The 22,007-nt window shown below is 48.9% G+C and overlaps 1 protein-coding gene across 1 annotated transcript in view; it reads left to right on the forward strand.

The window, feature by feature from the left end:
- The window catches only part of LOC137657603 (nucleoporin NDC1-like), a 98,175-nt gene that overhangs the window by 24,644 nt on the left and 51,524 nt on the right, over window positions 1-22,007 (forward strand). The window contains exon 3 of the mRNA XM_068391960.1: window positions 15,573-15,741. Within this exon, the coding sequence (XP_068248061.1) occupies window positions 15,573-15,741 (169 nt within the window). The remainder of the gene's footprint in view (window positions 1-15,572; window positions 15,742-22,007) is intronic.

Here is a 22,007-nt window from a genome sequence, read left to right on the forward strand (position 1 = left end):
CCTCTATTTAGACGACTGGCTTTTAAGAGCTCCAACAAGTTGTCGCTGTCTGGAGAATCTCAGATGGACTATGGATCTGACCAAGGAACTGGGCCTCCTGGTCAATTTAGAGAAGTCCCAGCTCGTCCCATCCCAGACCATTGTTTACCTGGGTATGGAGATTCAGAGTCGAGCTTTTCGGGCTTTTCCGTCGGCCCCAAGGATCAACCAAGCCCTAGAGTGCATCCAGAGCATGCTGAGAAGGAACCGATGCTCAGTCAGGCAGTGGATGAGTCTAACAGGGACACTTTCATCACTGGCCCTGTTCATCGAGTTAGGGAGACTCCACCTCCGCCCCCTTCAGTATCATCTAGCTGCTCACTGGATAAAGGACATGACGCTAGAGACGGTCTCAGTTCCTGTTTCCGAAGAGATGAGGTCTACTCTAACGTGGTGGAAGAACAGCATTCTTCTCAAGGAAGGTCTACCTTTGGCTGTTCAGACCCCCGACCACCGTCTCTTCTCGGACGCATCAGACTCGGGCTGGGGTGCGACATTGGACGGACAGGAATGCTCGGGAACATGGAATCAGGAGCAAAGGACACTTCACATCAATTGCAAGGAGTTGTTGGCGGTTCATCTGGCCTTGTTAAACTTCAAGTCCCTCCAGCTAAACAAGGTGGTGGAGGTGAACTCCGACAACACCACAGCCTTGGCTTACATCTCCAAGCAGGGAGGGACTCATTCGAGGAAGTTGTTCGAGATCGCAAGGGACCTCCTCATTTGGTCAAAAGATCGAAAGCTCACGCTGGTAACGAGGTTCATTCAGGGCGATATGAATGTCATGGCAGATCGCCTCAGCCGGAAGGGTCAGGTCATCCCCACAGAGTGGACCCTTCACAAGAATGTTTGCAGCAGACTTTAGGCCCTGTGGGGTCAGCCAACCATAGATCTGTTCGCTACCTCGATGACCAAGAGGCTCCCGATGTATTGTTCTCCGATTCCAGACCCAGCAGCAGTTCACGTGGATGCCTTTCTGCTGGATTGGTCCCATCTCGACCTGTATGCATTCCCGCCGTTCAAGATTGTCAACAGGGTACTTCAGAAGTTCGCCTCTCACAAAGGGACACGGCTGACGTTGGTTGCTCCCCTCTGGCCCGCGAGAGAATGGTTCACAGAGGTACTGCAATGGCTGGTCGACGTTCCCAGGACTCTTCCTCTAAGAGTGGACCTTCTGCGTCAACCTCACGTAAAGAAGGTACACCCAAACCTCCACGCTCTTCGTCTGACTGCCTTCAGACTATCGAAAGACTCTCAAGAGCTAGAGGCTTTTCGAAGGAGGCAGCCAGAGCGATTGCCAGAGCAAGGAGGACATCCACTCTCAGAGTCTATCAGTCTAAATGGGAAGTCTTCCGAAGCTGGTGCAAGGCCAATGCAGTTTCCTCATCCAGTACCACTGTAACCCAGATTGCTGACTTCCTGTTACATCTAAGGAACGTAAGATCCCTATCAGCTCCTACGATCAAGGGTTACAGAAGTATGTTGGCAGCGGTTTTCCGCCACAGAGGCTTGGATCTTTCCACCAACAAAGATCTACAGGACCTCCTTAGGTCTTTTGAGACCTCAAAGGAACGTCGGTTGTCCACTCCAGGCTGGAATCTAGACGTGGTCCTAAGGTTCCTTATGTCATCAAGATTTGAACCGCTCCAATCAGCCTCTTTTAAGGACCTCACATTAAAAACTCTTTTCCTCGTGTGCTTAGCAACAGCTAAAAGAGTAAGTGAGATCCACGCCTTCAGCAGGAACATAGGTTTCACATCTGAAACGGCTACATGTTCCTTACAGCTCGGTTTTTTGGCTAAAAACGAGCTTCCTTCACGTCCTTGGCCTAAGTCGTTCGAGATCCCAAGCCTGTCCAACTTGGTGGGGAACGAACTGGAAAGAGTACTTTGCCCAGTTAGAGCTCTTAGGTACTATCTAAGAAGGTCAAAACCTTTACAAGGACAATCAGAAGCCTTATGGTGTGCTATCAAGAAGCCTTCGCTACCAATGTCTAAGAACGCAGTTTCTTACTACATCAGGCTTCTGATTAGAGAAGCACATTCTCATCTGAAGGAAGAAGACCTTGCTTTGCTGAAGGTAAGGACACATGAAGTGAGAGCTGTGGCTACTTCAGTGGCCTTCAAACAGAACCGTTCTCTGCAGAGTGTTATGGATGCAACCTATTGGAGAAGCAAGTCAGTGTTCGCATCATTCTATCTCAAAGATGTCCAGTCTCTTTACGAGAACTGCTACACCCTGGGACCATTCGTAGCAGCGAGTGCAGTAGTAGGTGAGGGCTCAGCCACTACATTCCCATAATCCCATAACCTTTTTAACCTTTCTCTTGAATACTTTTTATTGTTGTTTTTGGGTTGTACGGTCGGCTAAGAAGCCTTCCGCATCCTGGTTGATTTGGCGGGTGGTCAATTCTTTCTTGAGAAGCGCCTAGGTTAGAGGTTGTGATGAGGTCCTTTAGTATGGGTTGCAGCCCTTTATACTTCAGCACCTAAGAGTCGTTCAGCATCCTAAGAGGACCGCTACGCTCAGTAAGGAAGACGTACTTAATAAAGGCAGAGTAATGGTTCAAGTCGACTTCCTTACCAGGTACTTATTTATTTTATGTTTGTTATTTTGAATAACTAATAAAATGAAATACGGGATACTTAGCTTCTTTGTTAACATGTATGCTGGTCTCCACCCACCACCCTGGGTGTGAATCAGCTACATGATCATCGGGTAAGATTAATATTGAAAAATGTTATTTTCATTAGTAAAATAAATTTTTGAATATACTTACCCGATGATCATGAATTAAAGAACCCGCCCTTCCTCCCCATAGAGAACCAGTGGACCGAGGAGAAAATTGAGTTCTTGTTGACAAGAAGTACTTTAGTACCTGACCACAGATGGCGCTGTTGAGTACACCCCCACCTGGATAGCGATCGCTGGCGTATCCCGACCGTAGATTTCTGTCGGGCAACGGAGTTGACAGCTACATGATCATCGGGTAAGTATATTCAAAAATTTATTTTACTAATGAAAATAACATTTTATGAAATAGGGGCTAGTCCTTATCATTAATACTGTAGTAGGTAGTTTTTTCTTTTTTAGAAATATATGGTAAAAAATTTATGGAATGGGAACCAGTCCTTATTATTAATACTGTAGTAGGTATATTATAAAGTACTGCAATTTAGAATAACTACAGACTGTCATGGGAATGTTCTAAAACATTTGTTCTTGAATGGTAGGTGGAAATTGAAGCAAAGTCACGTTAATGTAGTTACGGAGCTCACTAGGCAAAGTTCATAAGAATGTTAATAAGATCAAATACAAAAGGCAATGTATTATGCAGAGAAAAGAATGTTGCCAAGATACTCTGCAATGCACCACACAGAGCTCACTTAGTATTACCTGCCCTTGTGCTGAAGCAAAGCTAACCAGTACTTTTGGAGTCAATTAAGCAAGCATGAACTGGTGTTAAAGTTATTGCTGTTGTGCAAGGAGCAGGTTAGAGCCCCTGCATGGACCGATATAAGCACAGTAAGCCAGAGGATGGTAGGTGTGTTGCATCCATCTTCTTCATTCCTATCACAATTTGTAGGATTCTTTCTTAATTTGGTGCACAGTCTATTGTAAGTGAACAGTCTTAAGAGGAAGGATCTCCAACTCCTTACGGTAGGTAGAAAAGGGTATTGTTTATGTTACAGTACTTCTCTTGCCGTTAAGGAGTGTAGCTGACAAAGCTCACACTTGTAACAGTATTTGTGGGCTAGCCGAGTGATCTTAAGCTTAGGGTAACAACTACAGCTGTTTACCTTCAAGCCACTATTGAGTTTTCTTGCTAACCTGTACCTTTGAGGACTGTCAGCAAGGTGAGACAGGTGCATCTTATATTTGCTTTTTGCACAGGTATCAGGTGATCTGTCTTTCCAGACAGAACACAATCTCCCAGGCATTTTGATGATACGAATTCTATACTGTACAGTCATGTGAAGCTATTCTCCTCTTCTTACTCTTCCCCTTCGAATACTGACGATTCCTCTCAGAAGAAGAAAATAAAGTTGTAAAATGTCCCATAGTATTCCTCAGACCTCACATCTAATTGCTGCAGCTGATGCTACTCTTTCTCTATCAATTCCATCGCTTGAATGTAGATCTTTGGTTGCTGAATCTTTTGATAAAGATTCTATCTCTAGAGCAGTGTAAATCAAGCTTAGGAGCTGCCAGATATATGGTAACAGTTGAATTGTCGTTTGCTACTGTATATCTAGAGAGCAGTGTATTTTCTAGCTAAGGTGATGCCGCATATATGGTAACACTTGAAATTTCGATTGCTATATCTAGAGAACAGTGTATTTTCAAGCTTAGGAGCTCCCAGATGTATAGTAACATTTGAAATTTCAGTTGCTATCTTTAGAGAGCAATGTATTTTGTGCAAATTATGGCACATGAAGTTGTACTGTTTCACGCTGGTCTGATGTCTAATGCGGTAATTTACACAATGGAGCACCTTTCTTGCAAACTGCCTCTGTCAAGAAGCTACTCCACTATACTCCTGGGTAGGATGAGGATGGGTTGTTTTACCAAACATTTCTCTCGTGATTTGCATGGTTTCATACTGGTGATGCCATCTCCCTTTTATAGGAATAATGTTTAGGAGTTTTGGGTCATAGCACTAGATTCCTTTTAAGTCGCTTTGGTTGAGGTCCTAATAGCTACTACATTCCTATGATTAACAGTTATGAGGTGTTGGTGGCCCCTTCCTTGCTCCTATAGTTGGCTAGGAAGGATAATGAATGTCCAGGGAAGAAAAGAACCTTCCAGTTGGGTTCTAGATGAATGACTTCCACCATTGAATGATTCTTCCAATATTAGAGGACGAATGGTTTGTATACGAGTACTCTACGAACAAATGAAAAATATGAAATTAATTTTGTATTTTTCAATATTAATAAACTTAGCCGGTGATCATATAAGCTGTCAGCTCTGCTGCCCGACAGAAAAACCTAAGGACAAAATACGCCAGCGATCGCTATACAGGTGGGGGTGTACATCAACTGCGCCATCTGTCGAGCAGGTACTCAAGTACTCCATGTCAACACAGAACCAATTTTCTCTCTGTCGTGCCACTGGCAAGACCTACTAAATACGCTGTTACTAACTGGATTTGTTTTCACAACTATTTGGTGAAGTACACTATTCTAGTTTTGAGCTTTCGCTATGCAGGGGTTTTATCTTCATCTCAAAACTTGAACTCGTTTTGGATAGATTTAATTATGGTGACAAAGAGAGTATGGACTCTCTTTCACTTTTAAATGGCCGACCCTTCCCTTAGACGGAAGTGTGTTTAGGTTTTTAGTAATTTTGCTTAACACGTTATAGATCTATATATTTTATATCTCCGCCTTTATTAGGCCTCTTCGATTAACTTTACATTTATTATAAACATATAAAAATAAATTTTTATGTTTTGTTTATATGCGACCTTTCCTGATAGTAGGCGGTCCTAACTTGGAACCGAAGTTAATCAACGTTGAGCCCGTTATATCGTATTTAGCCTTTAAAGAATTTAAAACTTGTTAAATTTAATGTTTTATGAAAGAATTTCTTTGATAGTCTCGTACTGTTTTCAAAGATGAACTAACGTTTAGTTTTTTAGACTACGCAGTTGTTGACGTTCAGGACGTTCAACATGCGCTCTATCATTACGATAGAGAGAGAGTGTATCACGGTTTCACTTTGCAGTAAGAGTAAATCGATTCTGACGTTTCGTTCATTCTTTCTTAGCTTAAATGGTTTAAATTCTAAATTAAAGGAACTTTTTATTTGGAAAACCTTTCAGTTTTTTCCTTTAGCCAAATAACATGTTTTGACGATATATAATTGGGCTCTTCTCTCAGGTGCGAAATCAAGAGAGAAAGAGAGAGAGAGATAGAGACGGAGGGAGAGAGAGGAGAAAAAAAAAAAAACGTTCCGTTCAAGCGGGTAACGTTGTTCTCGTGTTACTCTCCTCCCTAGTCGCTGTACGGGGAAGAAGGTAAAACGTTTCTAGGGTTTTATTCTTGTCCCCAGGCTATGTGCGGTGAGAGATTGTAAACGTAGTTTATTTGAACTAGTGTTTAGTCTCTTTCCCAGCCACTGAATTCTTTATCTTTATATATGTTTTCTGTTTTTGCTAGTATTAATGAGCTTGCATTATACGACTGTTTTCGCAATTACTACCTTTTAATGAAGGGTAGAATTGTGTGTTTCAGGTAGAAATCAGTAAAAGTTTCGATTTCAGTGAAATAAGTGCAAAACAGAAAATCGAAGTGATAAAGTGATATGCGCAAAGTGTTACAGTGTTGCGTCCGAGGGTTCGTCTGTTCGTGCCTGTCGTTCACCTAGTCCGGGACCTCTTGCAAGCTCCCAAGCCCAGGGGAGAAGTAATGTCGAACGACTTATGGGTTCGTCAGGCCTTGATCAACGAACAGACGTTTTCCCTCCGTGGTTTCGGGCGTATCTACCCAAGATCGCCCCACCCACACAAAGACGAGAGAGCCCATTTACTTCTCGTCTGCAGAAGAGGTTTCTCGTAAGAAACCTTGGACCAAGGTCTCGCAGCTTATTAAGCGCAAGTCGGTCCCTTCCGCGCAAGTCCAACGGCCCAGGTGTAGCTACTGGGTCAGTTCGGACTCGCTGCAGTCTTCCGATGACTGCACACCTCCTAAGAGAGGCAAAGTGGTACCGCAACAGGCAGTAACACCGTCTGTTGCCACACCTGCTGCTGTAGACCCTAAGTGGTCTTTGCTACAGTCTATGCAGACACAGTTAGCATCTTTTATGCAGGAGTATCGTGTGGAGAAGGTTGACGCTGCACCCGTTAGCCTACAACCAACCACGGTTGTGCGTACAGTAGACGCTGACGCTACCTGCTCCCGCACTCCGCCTGTGAGAGTTCCACCACCCATGCGCAGTGTACCCTGCCAGCCGCACGTTGACGTTCACAGACGCACGCTCCCCTCCGTTGACGTTCGCGAGTTACCACAACAACAGGAGGGTGGAGTTAAGTTGCTTTGTTTTGACGCTGTGCGTCAACCTCCGCAACCCACTGTGGTTACCGCTACTCGCCCGCAGCAGACTAGTCAGTCAGGAGTAGAGGCTTTGCTTCCCCACACAGCTATGGTTGTTGCCAGCTCACAGACTGTCAAGCAGTTACATGACGTTGCCTTCTGGTCTGCTACTAATGCACCAGTGCTGTATGTCCTCACGCACCTGTTGTGGTTGACAGTTCAGTTTTTGACAGTTCACAGACTGTCAAGCAGTTACATAACGTTGCCTTCTGGTCTGCTGCTAATGCACCAGTGAGACCCTCACTGAGATAACCTAGCTTTTATCTGACAAGGTTCCTGTAGATGAGAAAGTGCTGTTCTCCCTCCTACTGATATTCCTTTGAGGACTCTGTCATTTGGAGAGGAGCCTTAAGCTGCTTAGCCTCCTATGGACTTTTATTAAATCATGATGATTTTTTAAGGATCTTCGTCCGGATCTTGTAACTGCTGCTCCTCGTTCGCCTAACGTCAGAACTTACACTAGGCCTAACTACTTCGAAGCCGTTGTTGTTAAGCTAGTGCTCTCTCGCTTTCCTAGAGAGCGTTACCTTGGCTAGGCGACTGGTTTTTGCACCAGGAGGAGTTTTAGGGATACAGCCTTTGATTTCCCTTCTTTTAAACTGGCTTATAGAGCGAGAGTCTGTTAGGACACGAGAGAAGTTCTCGGCTTGGGAGTTCATGCCTCTGCCCAGATAGACTTCTCAATTCTGGTAGACTCGCCCTGGCGCCTAGCCAGGAGACGCTCCAAGTTGTTTACAGGTCAACTTCTCAACTTTTGTCGAGCCTTTGAAGTTTTGCTGTACTATTATGTCACACATAACAAGGCTTCCAGGGATGGTAAATGGTTCCGCCTCAGTCGCTAACCCCGTCTGTTGCCACACCTGCTCCCGTAGACCCTAAATGGGCTTTGCTGCAAGACATGCAGTCCAAGCTTGTGTCCTTGATAGAGGACTTGAATACGGAGAAGAACCTTCTGGCCAACAACCTTCCAACCGGTTGGTTGTGCGCCCTGTTGACGCTGAGGTATCCTACTCGCGTCTGCCAGTTGAGGTGGTTCCTCCACCGATGCGACCCAGTGTGGGTTGCCAGTCGCACGTTGACGTTAAGCGACGCTCGGAGGTGGTTGTTGACGTTCAGTGTGTCACTAGGAAGACGTTCAACAACCAGCAGAGATGACTTGTTGTGACGCAGTGCGTCAACCTCAGCAACCCGGTAGGGTGTTGACTGCACAACCCAGACAGTCTAGACAGTTTCGGGTTGACGCTGTACTTCCTCGCGCAACCATGGTTGTTGACAGTTCACAGACTGTGCAGCAGTGCCATGATATTGCGTCCGGCTCCGTCACGCATCCACCAGTGCGACCGGATTCAGCGAGTCAGACGTTGCCCACTCCGTTGCCGTTTCCTCATCAGTTTCGGATGAGGAACCCTCTGATGAGGACGTTGCTGCACAAGACGATCAACCCCCAGCCCTGCTATCCATCCAGAAGATGCTGAAGAAGGAACGCAGCCCAGTCAGGCTGTGGATGAGTCTGGTAGGGACACTGTCATCCGTGGATCAATTTGTGTCACTAGGAAGACTACACCTCCGTCCTCTTCTATACCATCTAGCTTTTCACTGGAAAAAGGACAAGACGCTAGAAGCGGTCTCGATCCCGGTGTCCGGAAAGATAAAGTCTGGTCTGACTTGGTGAAAGGACTATATCAACCTTAGAGAGGGTCTTCCCCTGACTGTTCAGACTCCCAACCACGTTCTCTTCTCGGACGCATCGGACGTAGGCTGGGGTGCGACATTAGACGGTAGGGAATGCTCGGGATTATGGAACTCGAGTCAAAGGACAATGCATTTCAATTGCAAGAAGCTACTGGCAGTACGTCTGACCTGGAAAAGCTTCAGGTCTCTCCTTCAAGGCAAAGTGGTGGAGGTGAACTCGGACAACACCACGGCTTTGGCGTACATCTCCAAGCAAGGAGGGACCTACTCTCTGACATTGTACGAGATCGCAAGGGACCTCCTCACCTGGTCAAAAGGTCTAGACATTTCACTAGTAACGAGGTTCATCCAAGGCAACTTGAATGTCATGGCAGATTGTCTCAGTCGGAAGGGACAAATAATTCCAACAGAATGGACCCTCCACAAGGATGTATGCAAGAGACTTTGGGCCACCTGGGGCCAGCCAACCATAGATCTCTTCGCAACCTCGATGACCAAGAGGCTCCCAATATTTTGCTCACCAATCCCGGACCCAGCAGCAGTTCATATAGATGCCTTTCTACTAGATTGGTCACATCTAGATCTATATGCATTCCCTCCGTTCAAGATTGTCAACAAGGTACTGCAGAAGTTCGCCTCTCACGAAGGGACAAGGTTGACGCTAGTTGCTTCCCTCTGGCCCGCGAGAGAATGGCTCACCGAGTTACTTCGATGGCTAGTAGACGTTCCCAGAACACTTCCCCTAAGGGTGGACCTTCTACGTCAGCCACGCGTAAAGAAGGTACACCAAGGCCTTCACGCTCTTCGTCTGACTGCCTTCAGACTATCGAAAGACTCTCGAGAGCTAGAGGCTTTTCGAAGGAGGCAACCAGAGCGATTGCTAGAGCAAGGAGAACATCCACCCTTAGAGTCTACCAATCGAAGTGGGAAATCTTCCGAATCTGGTGCAAGTCAGTATCCGTATCCTCGACCAGTACCTCTGTAACTCAAATAGCTGACTTTCTCTTATATCTGAGGAAAGAACGATCTCTTTCAGCTCCCACTATCAAGGGTTACAGAAGCATGTTGGCATCAGTCTTCCGTCACAGAGGCTTAGATCTTTCCAACAATAAAGATCTACAGGACCTCCTTAAGTCTTTTGAGACCACGAAGGAGCGTCGTTTGGTTACACCTGGTTGGAATTTAGACGTGGTACTAAGATTCCTTATGTCAGACAGGTTCGAACCGCTACAATCAGCCTCCCTGAAAGATCTCACCTTTAAGACTCTTTTCCTGATATGCTTAGCCACAGCTAAAAGAGTCAGTGAGATTCATGCCTTCGAGCAAGAACATCGGATTCTCATCCGAAACGGCTACATGTTCTACAACTTGGTTTTCTAGCCAAACACGAGCTGCCTTCTCGGCCTTGACCAATATCGTTCGATATTCCAAACTTATCGTATGGTTGGAAATGAACTAGAAAGAGTCTTATGTCCTGTAAGAGCTCTTAAGTTCTATTTAAAAACCTTTATGAGGCCCGTCTGAAGCTTTATGGTGTTCAGTTAAGAATCCATCTTTGCCTATGTCAAAGAATGCTTTATCCTATTTTATCAGAATGTTAATACGAGAAGCTCATTCCCATCTGAGTGAGGAAGACCAAGCTTTGCTGAAGGTAAGGACACACGAAGTTAGAGCTGTCGCAACTTCCGTGGCCTTTAAACAAAATAGATCTCTGCAAAGTATAATCGACGCAACCTATTGGAAAAGCAAATCAGTGTTCGCGTCTTTTTATCTTAAGAATGTCCAGTCTCTTTACGAGAACTGCTACACTCTGGGACCATTCGTAGCAACGAGTGCAGTAGTGGGTGAGGGCTCAACCACTACAATTCCCTAATTCCATAACCTTTTTTAATCTTTCTCTTGAAATGTTTTATTATTGTTTTTGGGTTGTCCGGAAGGCTAAGAAGCCTTTCGCATCCTACTTGATTTGGCGGGTGGTCAAAGTCATTTCTTGAGAAGCGCCTAGATTAGAGGTTTTGATGAGGTCCTTTAGTATGGGTTGCAACCCTTCATACTTCAGCTCCTAGGAGTCGCTCAGCATCCTATGAGGATCGCGAGGCTCAGTAAGGAAGACGTACTTAAAAAGGCAGAGTAATTGTTCAAGACCACCTTTTCTTTTCCACCGTCTCGGCTCGCTTCCAAGGCCGGTATGTGGTATGAGACAGGGTAACCTTTGGGGTTAGGAGTGCCTTCCTCCTCCCAAGGTGACTTCTCGGCTCTTGTGGACTCGGCAAGAAGGCATGCTTTAAACTCTGCCAAGGTAATGTGGTCCATGTCGGAGCTTGATCACCTCGTCAAGGGAATTTTCAGGGTTTTCGAGGTTTTCAGCTTCCTGGACTGGTCTCTCGGGACTCTGGCCAGGAAGTCTGAACTCCTGGAGGACACGAAGGACCTGACGAGTATCATGTCCTGCATGGACAAAGCTCTAAGGGATGGAGCTAATGAATTGGCTTCCCTTTTCTCAGCAGGGGTCTTAAAGAAGAGGGCCCTTTTGTGCTCCTTCACCTCTAGATCTGTGACTATTGCCCAGAAGTCGGAGCTACTTTACGCCCCTTTTTCACGTCATCTTTTTCCTGAAGCTCTGGTCAGAGCTATCTCCCTTTCTCTGGCTCAGAAGGCTACTCAGGACCTTTTGTCTCGGTCAGCTAGAAAGACCTTACCTGTTGCTCCTGCTCCTCTGAAGAAGGAGGAGAAGAAGTTTCAACAGCCCTTTCGGGGCAGGATCTCCTCGAGAGCGGATTTTAGGGGGAGAAGACAAGAGTCAGGGCCAAGGACCAGCAGGGGTGCGTTTAGGCCCCGGTCCAAAAAATGAGATGGAAGTCCTCCAGACACCAGTAGGGGCAAGACTGTCTTGTTTTTGGCAGTCTTGGAAAAGGAGAGGGGCGGACACCTGGTCCCTCTCAGTCGTCAAGGAAGGTTACAAGATCCCCTTTTTTAAAGAAACCACCTCTCTCAGACTCTCCCCTAGCCTTGGTGGCTCAGTACACCGACGCGGGGAAATGAGAGGCTCTTCTGGAGCTAGTCGACCAGATGTTGGTCAAGGGAGCAATAGAGCCAGTTCAAGACCTCGCCTCCCCAGGCTTTTACAATCGCCTGTTTCTGGAGACCAATCCTAGATGTCAGCTCTCTGAACGCCTTCGTGGAGAAAACAAAGTTCTCCATGGAGACGACTCTGTCAGTGCTGGCTGCAGTTCATCCAGGAGACTGGATGGTTTCTCTCGACCTGCAGGACGCTTATTTTCACGTCCCCATTCATCCGTCTTCAAGGAGATATCTGAGGTTTGTGTTCCAGGGCAAGTGCTTCCAGTTCAGGGCACTTTGCTTCGGTCTCAGCACAGCTCCCCAAGTTTTCACCAGACTAATGGCGAATGTGGCTGGCTGGTTACACCAGGAGGGGATAAGGGTCTCCTTCTATCTAGACGACTGGCTGATCCGGTCACAGTCGAAAGAGAAATGTCTGGAGGACCTAATGAAAACTTAAACGATCACTCAGGACCTGGGACTCATCGTCAACTGGGGGAAGTCTCAGACCGAGCCGAATCAGACTATTCTCTATTTGGGGATAGTTCTGAATTCAGTTCTTTTTCAGGCTTTTCCCTCCCAGGAGAGGCAGACCAGGTGCCTGGACAAAGTCAAAGACTTTTTGAGGAAGCAGGAATGCTCAGCGAAGGAGTGGATGAGTCTGCTGGGAACTGTATCCTCCCTGGAGCAGTTTGTCCCTTTGGGAAGACTGCACCTAAGGCCTCTGCAACACTTCCTCGCAAAGGTTTGGAACAGAAAGATCCAGGAGGACACTTTTTCTTTTCCCATTCCGACAGAGATCAAGGATCTTTTAATGTGGTGGCTGGACCCAGCTCTATTGGGAAAAGGGATCTCCTTGTTCAAGAAGAACCCCGACCTAGTGTTATTCTCAGACGCGTCCGAGTCAGGCTGGGGAGCAACACTAGGGAACAAAGAGGCCTCAGGTATTTGGGAAGGGAGTCAGGTCAGTTGGCATATCAACAGGAAGGAATTGATGGCCATTTTGTTAGGGCTCAAGGCCTTCAAAACCTCGGTGTCGGGAAAGACTGTGGAGATCAATTCCGACAACACCACAGCTCTCGCGTACATAAGGAAGCAAGGGGGAACTCACTCCCTCTCTCTGTTCTCAACTGCGAGAGAACTTCTCCTCTGGGCGAACGAGAACGAGACCCAGCTGTTGACAAGGTTTGTTTAAGGGCAGAGAAACATCAGGGCAGACATGCTCAGCAGGAGGGGACAAATCCTTCCTACAGAGTGGACTCTCAACCTGCATGTCTGTCGGAGCCTCTGGAAGTTGTGGGGCAGACCAGTAATAGACCTTTTCGACTCCGGTCTAAACAAGAGGATCCCCAACTACTGCTCCCTAGTCCCGGACGAGGAAGCTGTTGCAGTGGACGCCTTCTTGATGGATTGGACAGGGCTGGACATATATGCCTTTCCCCCGTTCAAGATCATCAATCTGGTTGTCAGGAAATTCGCTCTCCTCAATTCGGGACGAATGATCCTAGTGGCTCCATTCTGGCCTGCGAGGGAATGGTTCACCGAAGTGGTAGGGTTGCTGATGGACTTTCCAAGAAGACTCCCGGCAAGTCCAGATCTTCTCAGACAACCCCACTTCGAGAGATTTCACCAAAACCCCTCGCTCTCAATCTGACTGCCTTCAGACTGTCGAGAAGCTCGTTAGATCTCGAGGCTTTTTGGCACAAGCAGCGAAAGCTATTGCCAGGGCAAGGAGGATCTCTTCACAAAAAGTCTACCAGTCAAAGTGGGAGACCTTTAGAGCTTGGTGCAGGAGGCGCAAGGTTTCCTCGTCCTCTACCTCTCTAAGCCAGATTGCAGACTTTCTTTTGTACCTCAGGCAGGATGCTAAGCTGGCTGTATCTACCATTAAAGGATACAGGAGCATGCTCTCAACCGTCTTTAGGCATAGAGGCTTAGAGTTATCTCAGAATAAGGACTTGCAGGACCTCATTAGGTCTTTTGAGACAACGAAGCAGGTGCACTTAAGACCCCCTTCTTGGAACCTGGATGTGGTGCATAAGTTTTTGTGCTCCAGGAAGTTTGAGCCTATCTCGCAAGCTTCTCTGCGAGATGTGACTAAGAAAACCCTCTTCCTTTTGTCTCTAGCAACTGCCAGGAGGATCAGCGAGGTCCAGGCAATCGAGAAGCGTGTAGGCTTCACCCTTAATGGAGCGGTTTGTGCCTTGAGGTTCGACTTTTTCGCCAAGAATGAGAACCCTTCGAAACCCTGGCCCAGGACTTTTGAAGTCCCTAACCTCACGAATCTAGTAGGTCAGGAACAGGAAAGCCTCCTCTGCCCAGTTAGGGCTCTCAAGGCTTATTTGGCCCACACTAAGAGCGTGAGGGGTGCTTCCAACTCCTTATGGTGTTTGGTGAAGGATCCTCAAAAACCCCTGTCAAAGAACGCTTTGTCCTTTTTCCTGAGGGAAACTATTAGGGAAGCCCACCTCTTGTGCGAGGAAGAAAACTTCGCCCTGTTAAAAGTACGGGCTCACAAAGTAACGGCCATTGCTGCTTCGCTGGCCTACCGGAAAAATATGTCAGTTAAGCAGATCATGGACGCAACGTTCTGGAGGAGCAACTCTGTCTTCGCTTCTCATTACCTCAGAGAGGTAAGAGTGGACTATGACAAGTGTTATACCTTGGGCCCATGCGTAGCTGCGGCTTCTGTATTAGGCAAAGGAGTTACTACCCCCACTCAACCTTAGTTTATGTACTTGTTTATGGGTTTGTTTTTTATGGTTGTCTGAGGTCCTCGTCTTGTGGTACGGTTCCCTCAGTCCAGATAGATAGTTTATATCTATTTCTGCAAGGTTAGATGGTTAGCTTTAGTAAGGTTGCAGGTTTTTTTATATGGGAAGGTAGTTTTATGAAGTCTAGTCAAGTTGTTATTCCTACCACTTTGACAGACTCGATTGAGTTGTTCGCAGCGTAGCAGGTCTACTCCTGGCTGAACACTCCTTAGGGAAAGCGACTCTAGAGGCGGTTACCTTTGAAGTCAGCTACCTTAGCAGGTAAGGAATCAAGGTGTTTGTTCTCCTACAACTCTTTTGTTGTTTCCCCAACTATGTTTTTCTGTCTGTTTCCCTCCTCCAAATGTGTGAATCAGCTATATATATATAACTGCCAGGTAAGTTCTATTCATAAAAATGGAGTTTTTATGATAAAACAAAGTTTTATGAATACTTACCTGGCAGTTATATATATATATATTTTAAAGCCCACCCACCTCCCCTCAGGAGACAGGTCGGGCAAAGATAATCTGAGGAACAGAAAACGGGAATGATTCCAAGTACCACCCTGTAAGGGTTGTTAACCATCTAACCACACAACCACCACAAGGCGGTTGCCGCGATTTTCGATTAAATTCTGCCGCAGTCGGAGACTCAGTTATATATATATAACTGCCAGGTAAGCATTCATAAAACTTTGTTTTATCATAAAAACTCCATTTTTATGATAAAATTCAAAAGCTATGTTAAGTTTTAAATGCTATGTATTTTGGTAGATCACCAATTGAACAAATATATTGCATGAAGGGTTTTGAATTCCTTCTTTGAAGCCTTTTTTTTTTTTTTTTTTTTTTTGCATAAAATTTTTAAACAAAATCCTTTAGATTTCTATTGCATTGTATATCTTTTTTTTTTTTCTTCTTTTTTTCAGTTAGTGCCTGGGTTCCTATTACGAGATGGGAGACTTGGAGACGATTTCTCTCCCTTTCATTTTTCTTGAAAAGCTGCATGATAATGCTGTCTTGTGCATTTCTGACGAACTTCTATGTGTCACTGGTGAATCCTGATTTACCCAGCATTCTTATACCATGTCAGCCAGAGTAAGTAGCTTGCATGTATTTCATGAATTTGCTTTTTTTTTTTAAATGTGTAGGGATTTGTTTTGGTCAGAAAACATCATCTGACACATTTTATCTGATTCTGAGTATTTTTCTGATTATTATCATTATTATTATTTTGTTCCATAACCGAAATACAAACCACGCTATTTACATAGGGTTTCCTTTCGGCGTAGCTGAAATGACTAGCCATTAGAGTTTTAACGAGGGTTTAACTACCCCCGCGCTAGTTAGCACGGGGGTAGGGGAGGGTTAGCTAGCTACCCTTCCCCCCTCCACACACCGGTAAGCTGCCTCACTTCACTTTTGGCTCGGACGATGTACAGACATTTCTGTCCCGTCCTCGCATATTGGCAGCCTTAATTTGTTTGCTTTTTCTTCCAGTGTGTGTTTGTTTGAAGTTGGCCTCTACCTTTGCTTTCCACCATGCAGAAATGCCCTGGAGTTCCCGATCGCCCATGTGGAACTTTTATGTCGGCGATTGAGACTGACCCTCACTCCCTTTGCCCGCAGTGTCGAGGTCAACGGTGTAATAGTGATAATCTGTGTATGGAATGTGGGGACTGGCCTACCTCCCAGTGGGAGAGGTTTGCGCGGCGGTGTAAGAAGAGTTCTAAGAGAGACCGTTCTTCCCCCCTGGGGAAGGAAGGCTCCAAGGACACTTCTTTCGTTACCCGAACCTCCTCCGAAGCTCCCACTCGTTCGGTCTCTCGTGAGAGACCGCCGAGTGGTAGCGTAGGCCCTTCTTTTGTTTCCCAAACTTGGTGTGTGGGAGAGGGCGTTGCCTCCCATAGCAAGACAGCTCCCCCTCCGATATTATTGATTTTGTAGACTACGACCAAACTGTGTCTAATGATGATCTTTTCCAGCTTTGGGCTTCCTTGGGGCTTAAGGGCTCGCCCTCCAAGGAAGCCCTGTTTGATCTGATCCAGTTGGGGGCAGCTGTCCAACAGTCGCCGGTAATACCAGAGGTAGTTCCTTTGGCTATTGACGACGTTGTTGTGACAGAGGCGTCCGACGGGTCGGGTTAAACCCCTGCTGCTACTGTTGCTGTTGCTGCTGAAGGCCCAGGTTCCCCCTCTGAACATCCTTCGAGGGGGAAGCTGGGTCCAACGGTCTCTCCTGCGAGTGTTGCTCCCTCTCGGGGGAGTGCACTAACAGAGACTCCTCTTCGGAGGACTGACGATGCTGATACCCTGCCCCGAGGTCGTCTTCGCCGTAAGGCTTGCCCTCCTCTTCGTCGCCGAGGCTTTCCTTCTCCTTACAAGGGAGGCAAGAGGCGCCTCCTCTTCTGGTCGTCATCCTCGTCGTCCCCTGTGAAGGATTCTTCTCGTCGGGAGCAGACCGTAGCAGTAACTCCTCTGGACCTCTCTGCTGATCGTTCGCGATCTCCTGTGCCTGCCAGATATCCCTTGCTTACGCAAGCACTGGTCCCTTCGGGGCAGAAGGACCTCTCTCACAATGTGGGGGAGGCCCTTCCGCGCCAGGTTTCACCTGTGCGCCCTTCTGTAGCGCACAAGCGCCACCGCTCTCCTGATCGCCAGAGCCCGCCTGCTCGTCAGCACACTCCTGCTCTCTTGCTCGCCAGCGCTCTCCTGCTGTAGAGTATTCTGACTCTCCTCGCCAGCGATCTCATGTTCGCCAGCGCCCTCCTGCTTGTCAGCGCCCTGCGCGCAAGCGCTCTACGGCAGAGGAGTCTTCAGACTCTTCTTGCCAGCGCTCTCCTGACCGTCAGCACTCTCCTGATCGCCAGCGCTCTCCTGATCGCCAACGCACCCCTGTTCGCCAGCGCTCTCCTGCTCAGCGCTCACCTGCACGCACTTCAGCCCCTGCTGCGCGTCGACAGTCTCCTGAACGCCGTCAACCTCCGGCGCATCAGCGCACTACGTCACGCCCAGTTCCTGATACGCGCCAACGCTCGCCCGCGCGCCCACGATCTTCGGATCTGGGCGCAGGCAAGGACATTGTTCCTTTACCTCGTCAGTGTTCCCCTACGCGTCGACCACCGCCTGCGCTCCAGTCTCCAGCGTGCACTAAAGTATATAAGCGCCCGCGCGCCCACGAACCAGTTCCTGAGTCCGCCCACGAGACTTCACCACCAAGACCTTCAGCCACGGCGCGTCGGCAATCTCCTACGCTCCAGCATTCGCCTACGCGCCCGCGCGATCCTTCGCTTGCGCGCAAGCGCTCACCAATGCGCCAACACTTATGATCGCCACAGGGCTCCGACTCGTCCACGCGCCAACTCACCTGTATGCGGTCGGTCTTCCACGCGTCATTGATCGCCAACGCGCCTTCATTCGACAGCACGCCGTCACTCATCAACGCGACATCGCTCGCCAACGCGCTTGATCTCGCCTAGGCCACATCGTTCGCCTACGCGCCATCATTCTCCTGATCGCCAGCGATCACCCAGGCACTCGCGCTCACCTGTGCATTCACGCACACCCTCACCTGCGCATTCACGCACACCCTCGCCCGCGCACCCACGCGCCAAGTCGCCAAATATCGCCCACGCGCCACCCACCACCCACGCGCCACCCACCACCCACGCGCCACCCACCACCCACGCGCCACCCACCACCCACGCGCCACCCACCACCCACCACCCACGCGCCACCCACCACCCACGCGCCACCTACCACCCACGCGCCACCCCGCGATTCTGCCATCGCGCGATTCCCAGCGCGAACTAGTGATCCTTTCATCGCGCGAGCACCAGCACGATTCCCGCCAGGTTTCGCAGCGCGCCCAGCCTTGTGAGGCACTAGGGCCCCACACTTCGAGATCATCCTCGTGATCGCCATCACGGAAACGCCGAGCACCCGTCCAGGAGCAAGAAGAGTCATCAGAGAGGTCTGGACAACATTCTTCTTCCCTTTCTTCTTTCCAGACAGGCCTTCTTGTATCCACTCCGAAGGATCAACCGATCCCCTTCCCTCCAGCAGGGATCGCTGACACTGCGTCAGTCAGCCGCCAGTCTTGGTTCGGTTCCCTGATGAAAGCGGTCGTGCAGGCTATGAAGCCAGCCCTCGCTGATCTGGGACTGAAACCAAAGGCTTCCTCGCCCCCACTGAAGAGAAGGAGAGGAGTGGATTTCACGGTGACTTCTCCCCGGGTTAAGCTGGCTCCCAAGAGGTCCGTCGGGAAGGCCCCTTCCCCCTCGCAGACGTTTTCTCCTTCTCCTGTGGACGAACCTTTCCCGTCCTCGGGAGAATCCAGCGAGGTGAGACACTCTCCCACAGCACCAATGGGAGGAACCCCACCTCAAGGAAGAGAAATGTCTCGCGTAGGAAGTACCTTCCAGACCACTTTGCTGGAGTCCTGTATCCCTCCCAGGAGGGAGCCCAAGGACTCCAAGACGTTACCCAAATCATCATCGAGGTTTCGTCCATAGCCACCCCTTCCCCAGGAGAACGTCCGCGTTTCCCCCCATGAAGAGCCAATGGGGACAGGAGACTTAGCTGCTAGTCCACAAGGAGGAGAGCAGTGAGAATCGGAGCACGCCTTCTGCCAGGTCCTTGGACTATTGAGGCAACTCAATAGTTTCAAGGATCCCGAGACCGCCCCTCGCGAAGGCAAGGATATGGTCCTGGACTAGGTTTATGGCATTCAGAAGCCCCCCAAGACCAGTGCAGCCCTGCCCTGGTCCCAAAGGGTGAAGAGCGCCAGGGACAAGGTCGAGGGCCAGCTTTCCGAGCTTGCCTCCTCCAGCCGTTCTTCTGCCGGGAACAAGCTCCTCCCACCTCCTCGCGTACAGCAGAGGAGGTACTTCGAGATCATGGAGGAGCCTTGTTTAGCTCTTCCCTTCCACCACTCCGTGGAAGAGCTCACCAGGGGTCTCTTTGTAGAGAAACTTAACGCCCGGCAGGTGACATTCACGGCATCGGAGGTCCTGAGCCAGGAGAAGATCGCGAAGTGTGCCTTTCAGGCCACTTCATGGCTCTGAGGACTTATCCAAGGAGAGCAATAGGAAGACCCTGGAGACCTTCCTCCTCTCGGGAACGCGCTCTAACGAGTTTTTAGCTCACCAGGTCACTAACCTGTGGGCTAACTCGATTCTCAAGCGCCGTGACACGGTAACCGAGAGATTCCACCCGAAGGTCCCCACTATGGATGTCAGCAAGCTCAGACACTCCTCCATCCTTGGAGGAAGCCTGTTCGAGCCCAAGGACGTAGAACGGACAGCTGAGAGGTAGAGGAAGACGAGTCAAGATTCGCTCCTCCAGAAGGCCCTTACATCCCAGCCCTACAAGCCTCCAGCTCCTCAACAACAACAGCAGCCTCGCAGGACACCGAAGCAGGCTCCGGCAGCTAAGACCAAGGTGTCTAAACAGCAGCCCTTTCCTGTCAAAGACAAGAAGGGCGGAAAGTCCTCCAGGGGAGGCAGAAATCCTAGAAGGAGCGGCCGAGGCCGCAAACGCTAGGATTGGCAATCCTCCTGCGTGTCCACCTGTAGGGGGATGCCTGCAAAGTTGCGTGCTCAGGTGGCGGCAACACAGGGCCGATTCCTGGACGGTCTCTGTGATCGGACAAGGATATCGCGTCCCATTCATAACATCTCAACCTCCCCTGACAGCGAATCCAGTGTCGTTGAGCTCCTATGCAATGGGATCGGCAAAGGGGCTAGCCCTTCGGGCAGAAGTCGAGACCATGCTCAAGAAGGATGCTCTCCAGGAGGTCATAGACGGCTCCCCAGGCTTCTTTAGTCGACACTTTCTTGTAAAGAAGGCGTCTGGAGGCTGGAGACCCGTCATTGACCTCTCAGCCCTGAACAAATTTGTCAAGCAAACTTCGTTCAGCATGGAGACAGCAGACACGGTCAGACTTGCAGTGAGACCGCAAGATTTCATGTGCACACTGGATCTGAAGGACTCGTACTTCCAGATCCCAATCCATCCTTCTTCCAGGAAGTACCTAAGATTCAACCTAAACAGCAAGATCTACCAGTTCAAGGAGCTGTGTTTCGGTCTATCCACAGTGCCCCAGGTGTTCACCAGAGTGTTCACACTGATATCTCCGTGGGTGCATAGGAACGGCATCCGTCTCCTCTGTTATCTGGACGATTGGCTGATCCTGGCAGACTCGGAGTCGACCCTTCTTCGACACCGAGACAGGCTTCTGGGAATTTGCCAAGATCTAGGGATCATGGTAAATCTCGAGAAGTCCTCTCTGCTCCCAACACAACGACTGGTATATCTAGGCATGATATTAGACACCGATCTCCACAAAGCCTTTCCATCAGACGACAGGATAGCAAGGCTGAGGAGGGTTGCAAAGTCTTTCCTCAGTCGAGAAGACCTTCCAGCCCAATCTTGGTTACGTCTCTTAGGTCACCTAGCCTCCTTGGCCCGTCTAGTTCCCAACGGCCACCTCAGGGTGAGATCTCTGCAGTGGCGGCTCAAGTCCCGGTGGGATCAAGGCATCGATTCCCCGGACTCTATGGTCCCTATAGGACCTGCGGAACGGACGGACCTGCGATGGTGGCTGACCGACGACAACCTTCGAAAGGGAGTGGATCTTCTCGTCCTTCCCCCGGATTTGATGTTGTTTTCAGATGCGTCAAAAAAAGGGTGGGGGCCCACGTTCTGAACCAAAGGGCCTCAGGCCTATGGTCAGAATCAGAAAAGTACTTTCACATCAACCTGCTAGAGATGAAGGCTGTATTTCTGGCCCTTCAACAGCTCCAACAGACCCTGGCGGGTCACTCCGTGGTGGTGATGAGCAACAACACCACAGTAGTGGCTTATATCAGCAAGCAGGGAGGTACCTTTTCACGAAAGCTATCCCATCTTGCAGTAGAGATACCGAGATGGACCGAAGTTCACTCGATACGTCTGTCAGCTCGCTTCATTCCTGGCAAAAGGAATGTGCTCGCCGACAGTCTGAGCAGAGCTTCGCAGATAGTGAGTACCGAGTGGTCTTTGGATCCGCAAGTAGCCAACAAAGTCCTGACTTTGTGGGGTTCCCCGACAGTGGACCTGTTCGCGACAGCCTTGAATTTCAAGCTGCCGCTGTACTGTTCCCCAGTCGCGGACCCCAAGGCACTCTGGCAAGATGCCTTCCAACAACGGTGGGACAACATTGACGTGTACGCCTTCCCACCGTTCTGTCTGATGAGAAGGGTGCTCAACAAGACCAGACTATCGGTCAACCTGTCGATGACCTTAATAGCTCCGCTATGGCATCATGCAGAGTGGTTCCCGGACCTTCTGCATCTCCTGACGCAACCCCCGAGAGAGCTTCCC

Source organism: Palaemon carinicauda, chromosome 18 (genome assembly GCF_036898095.1).
Source record: "Palaemon carinicauda isolate YSFRI2023 chromosome 18, ASM3689809v2, whole genome shotgun sequence".
NCBI classification, from domain to species: domain Eukaryota; kingdom Metazoa; phylum Arthropoda; class Malacostraca; order Decapoda; family Palaemonidae; genus Palaemon; species Palaemon carinicauda.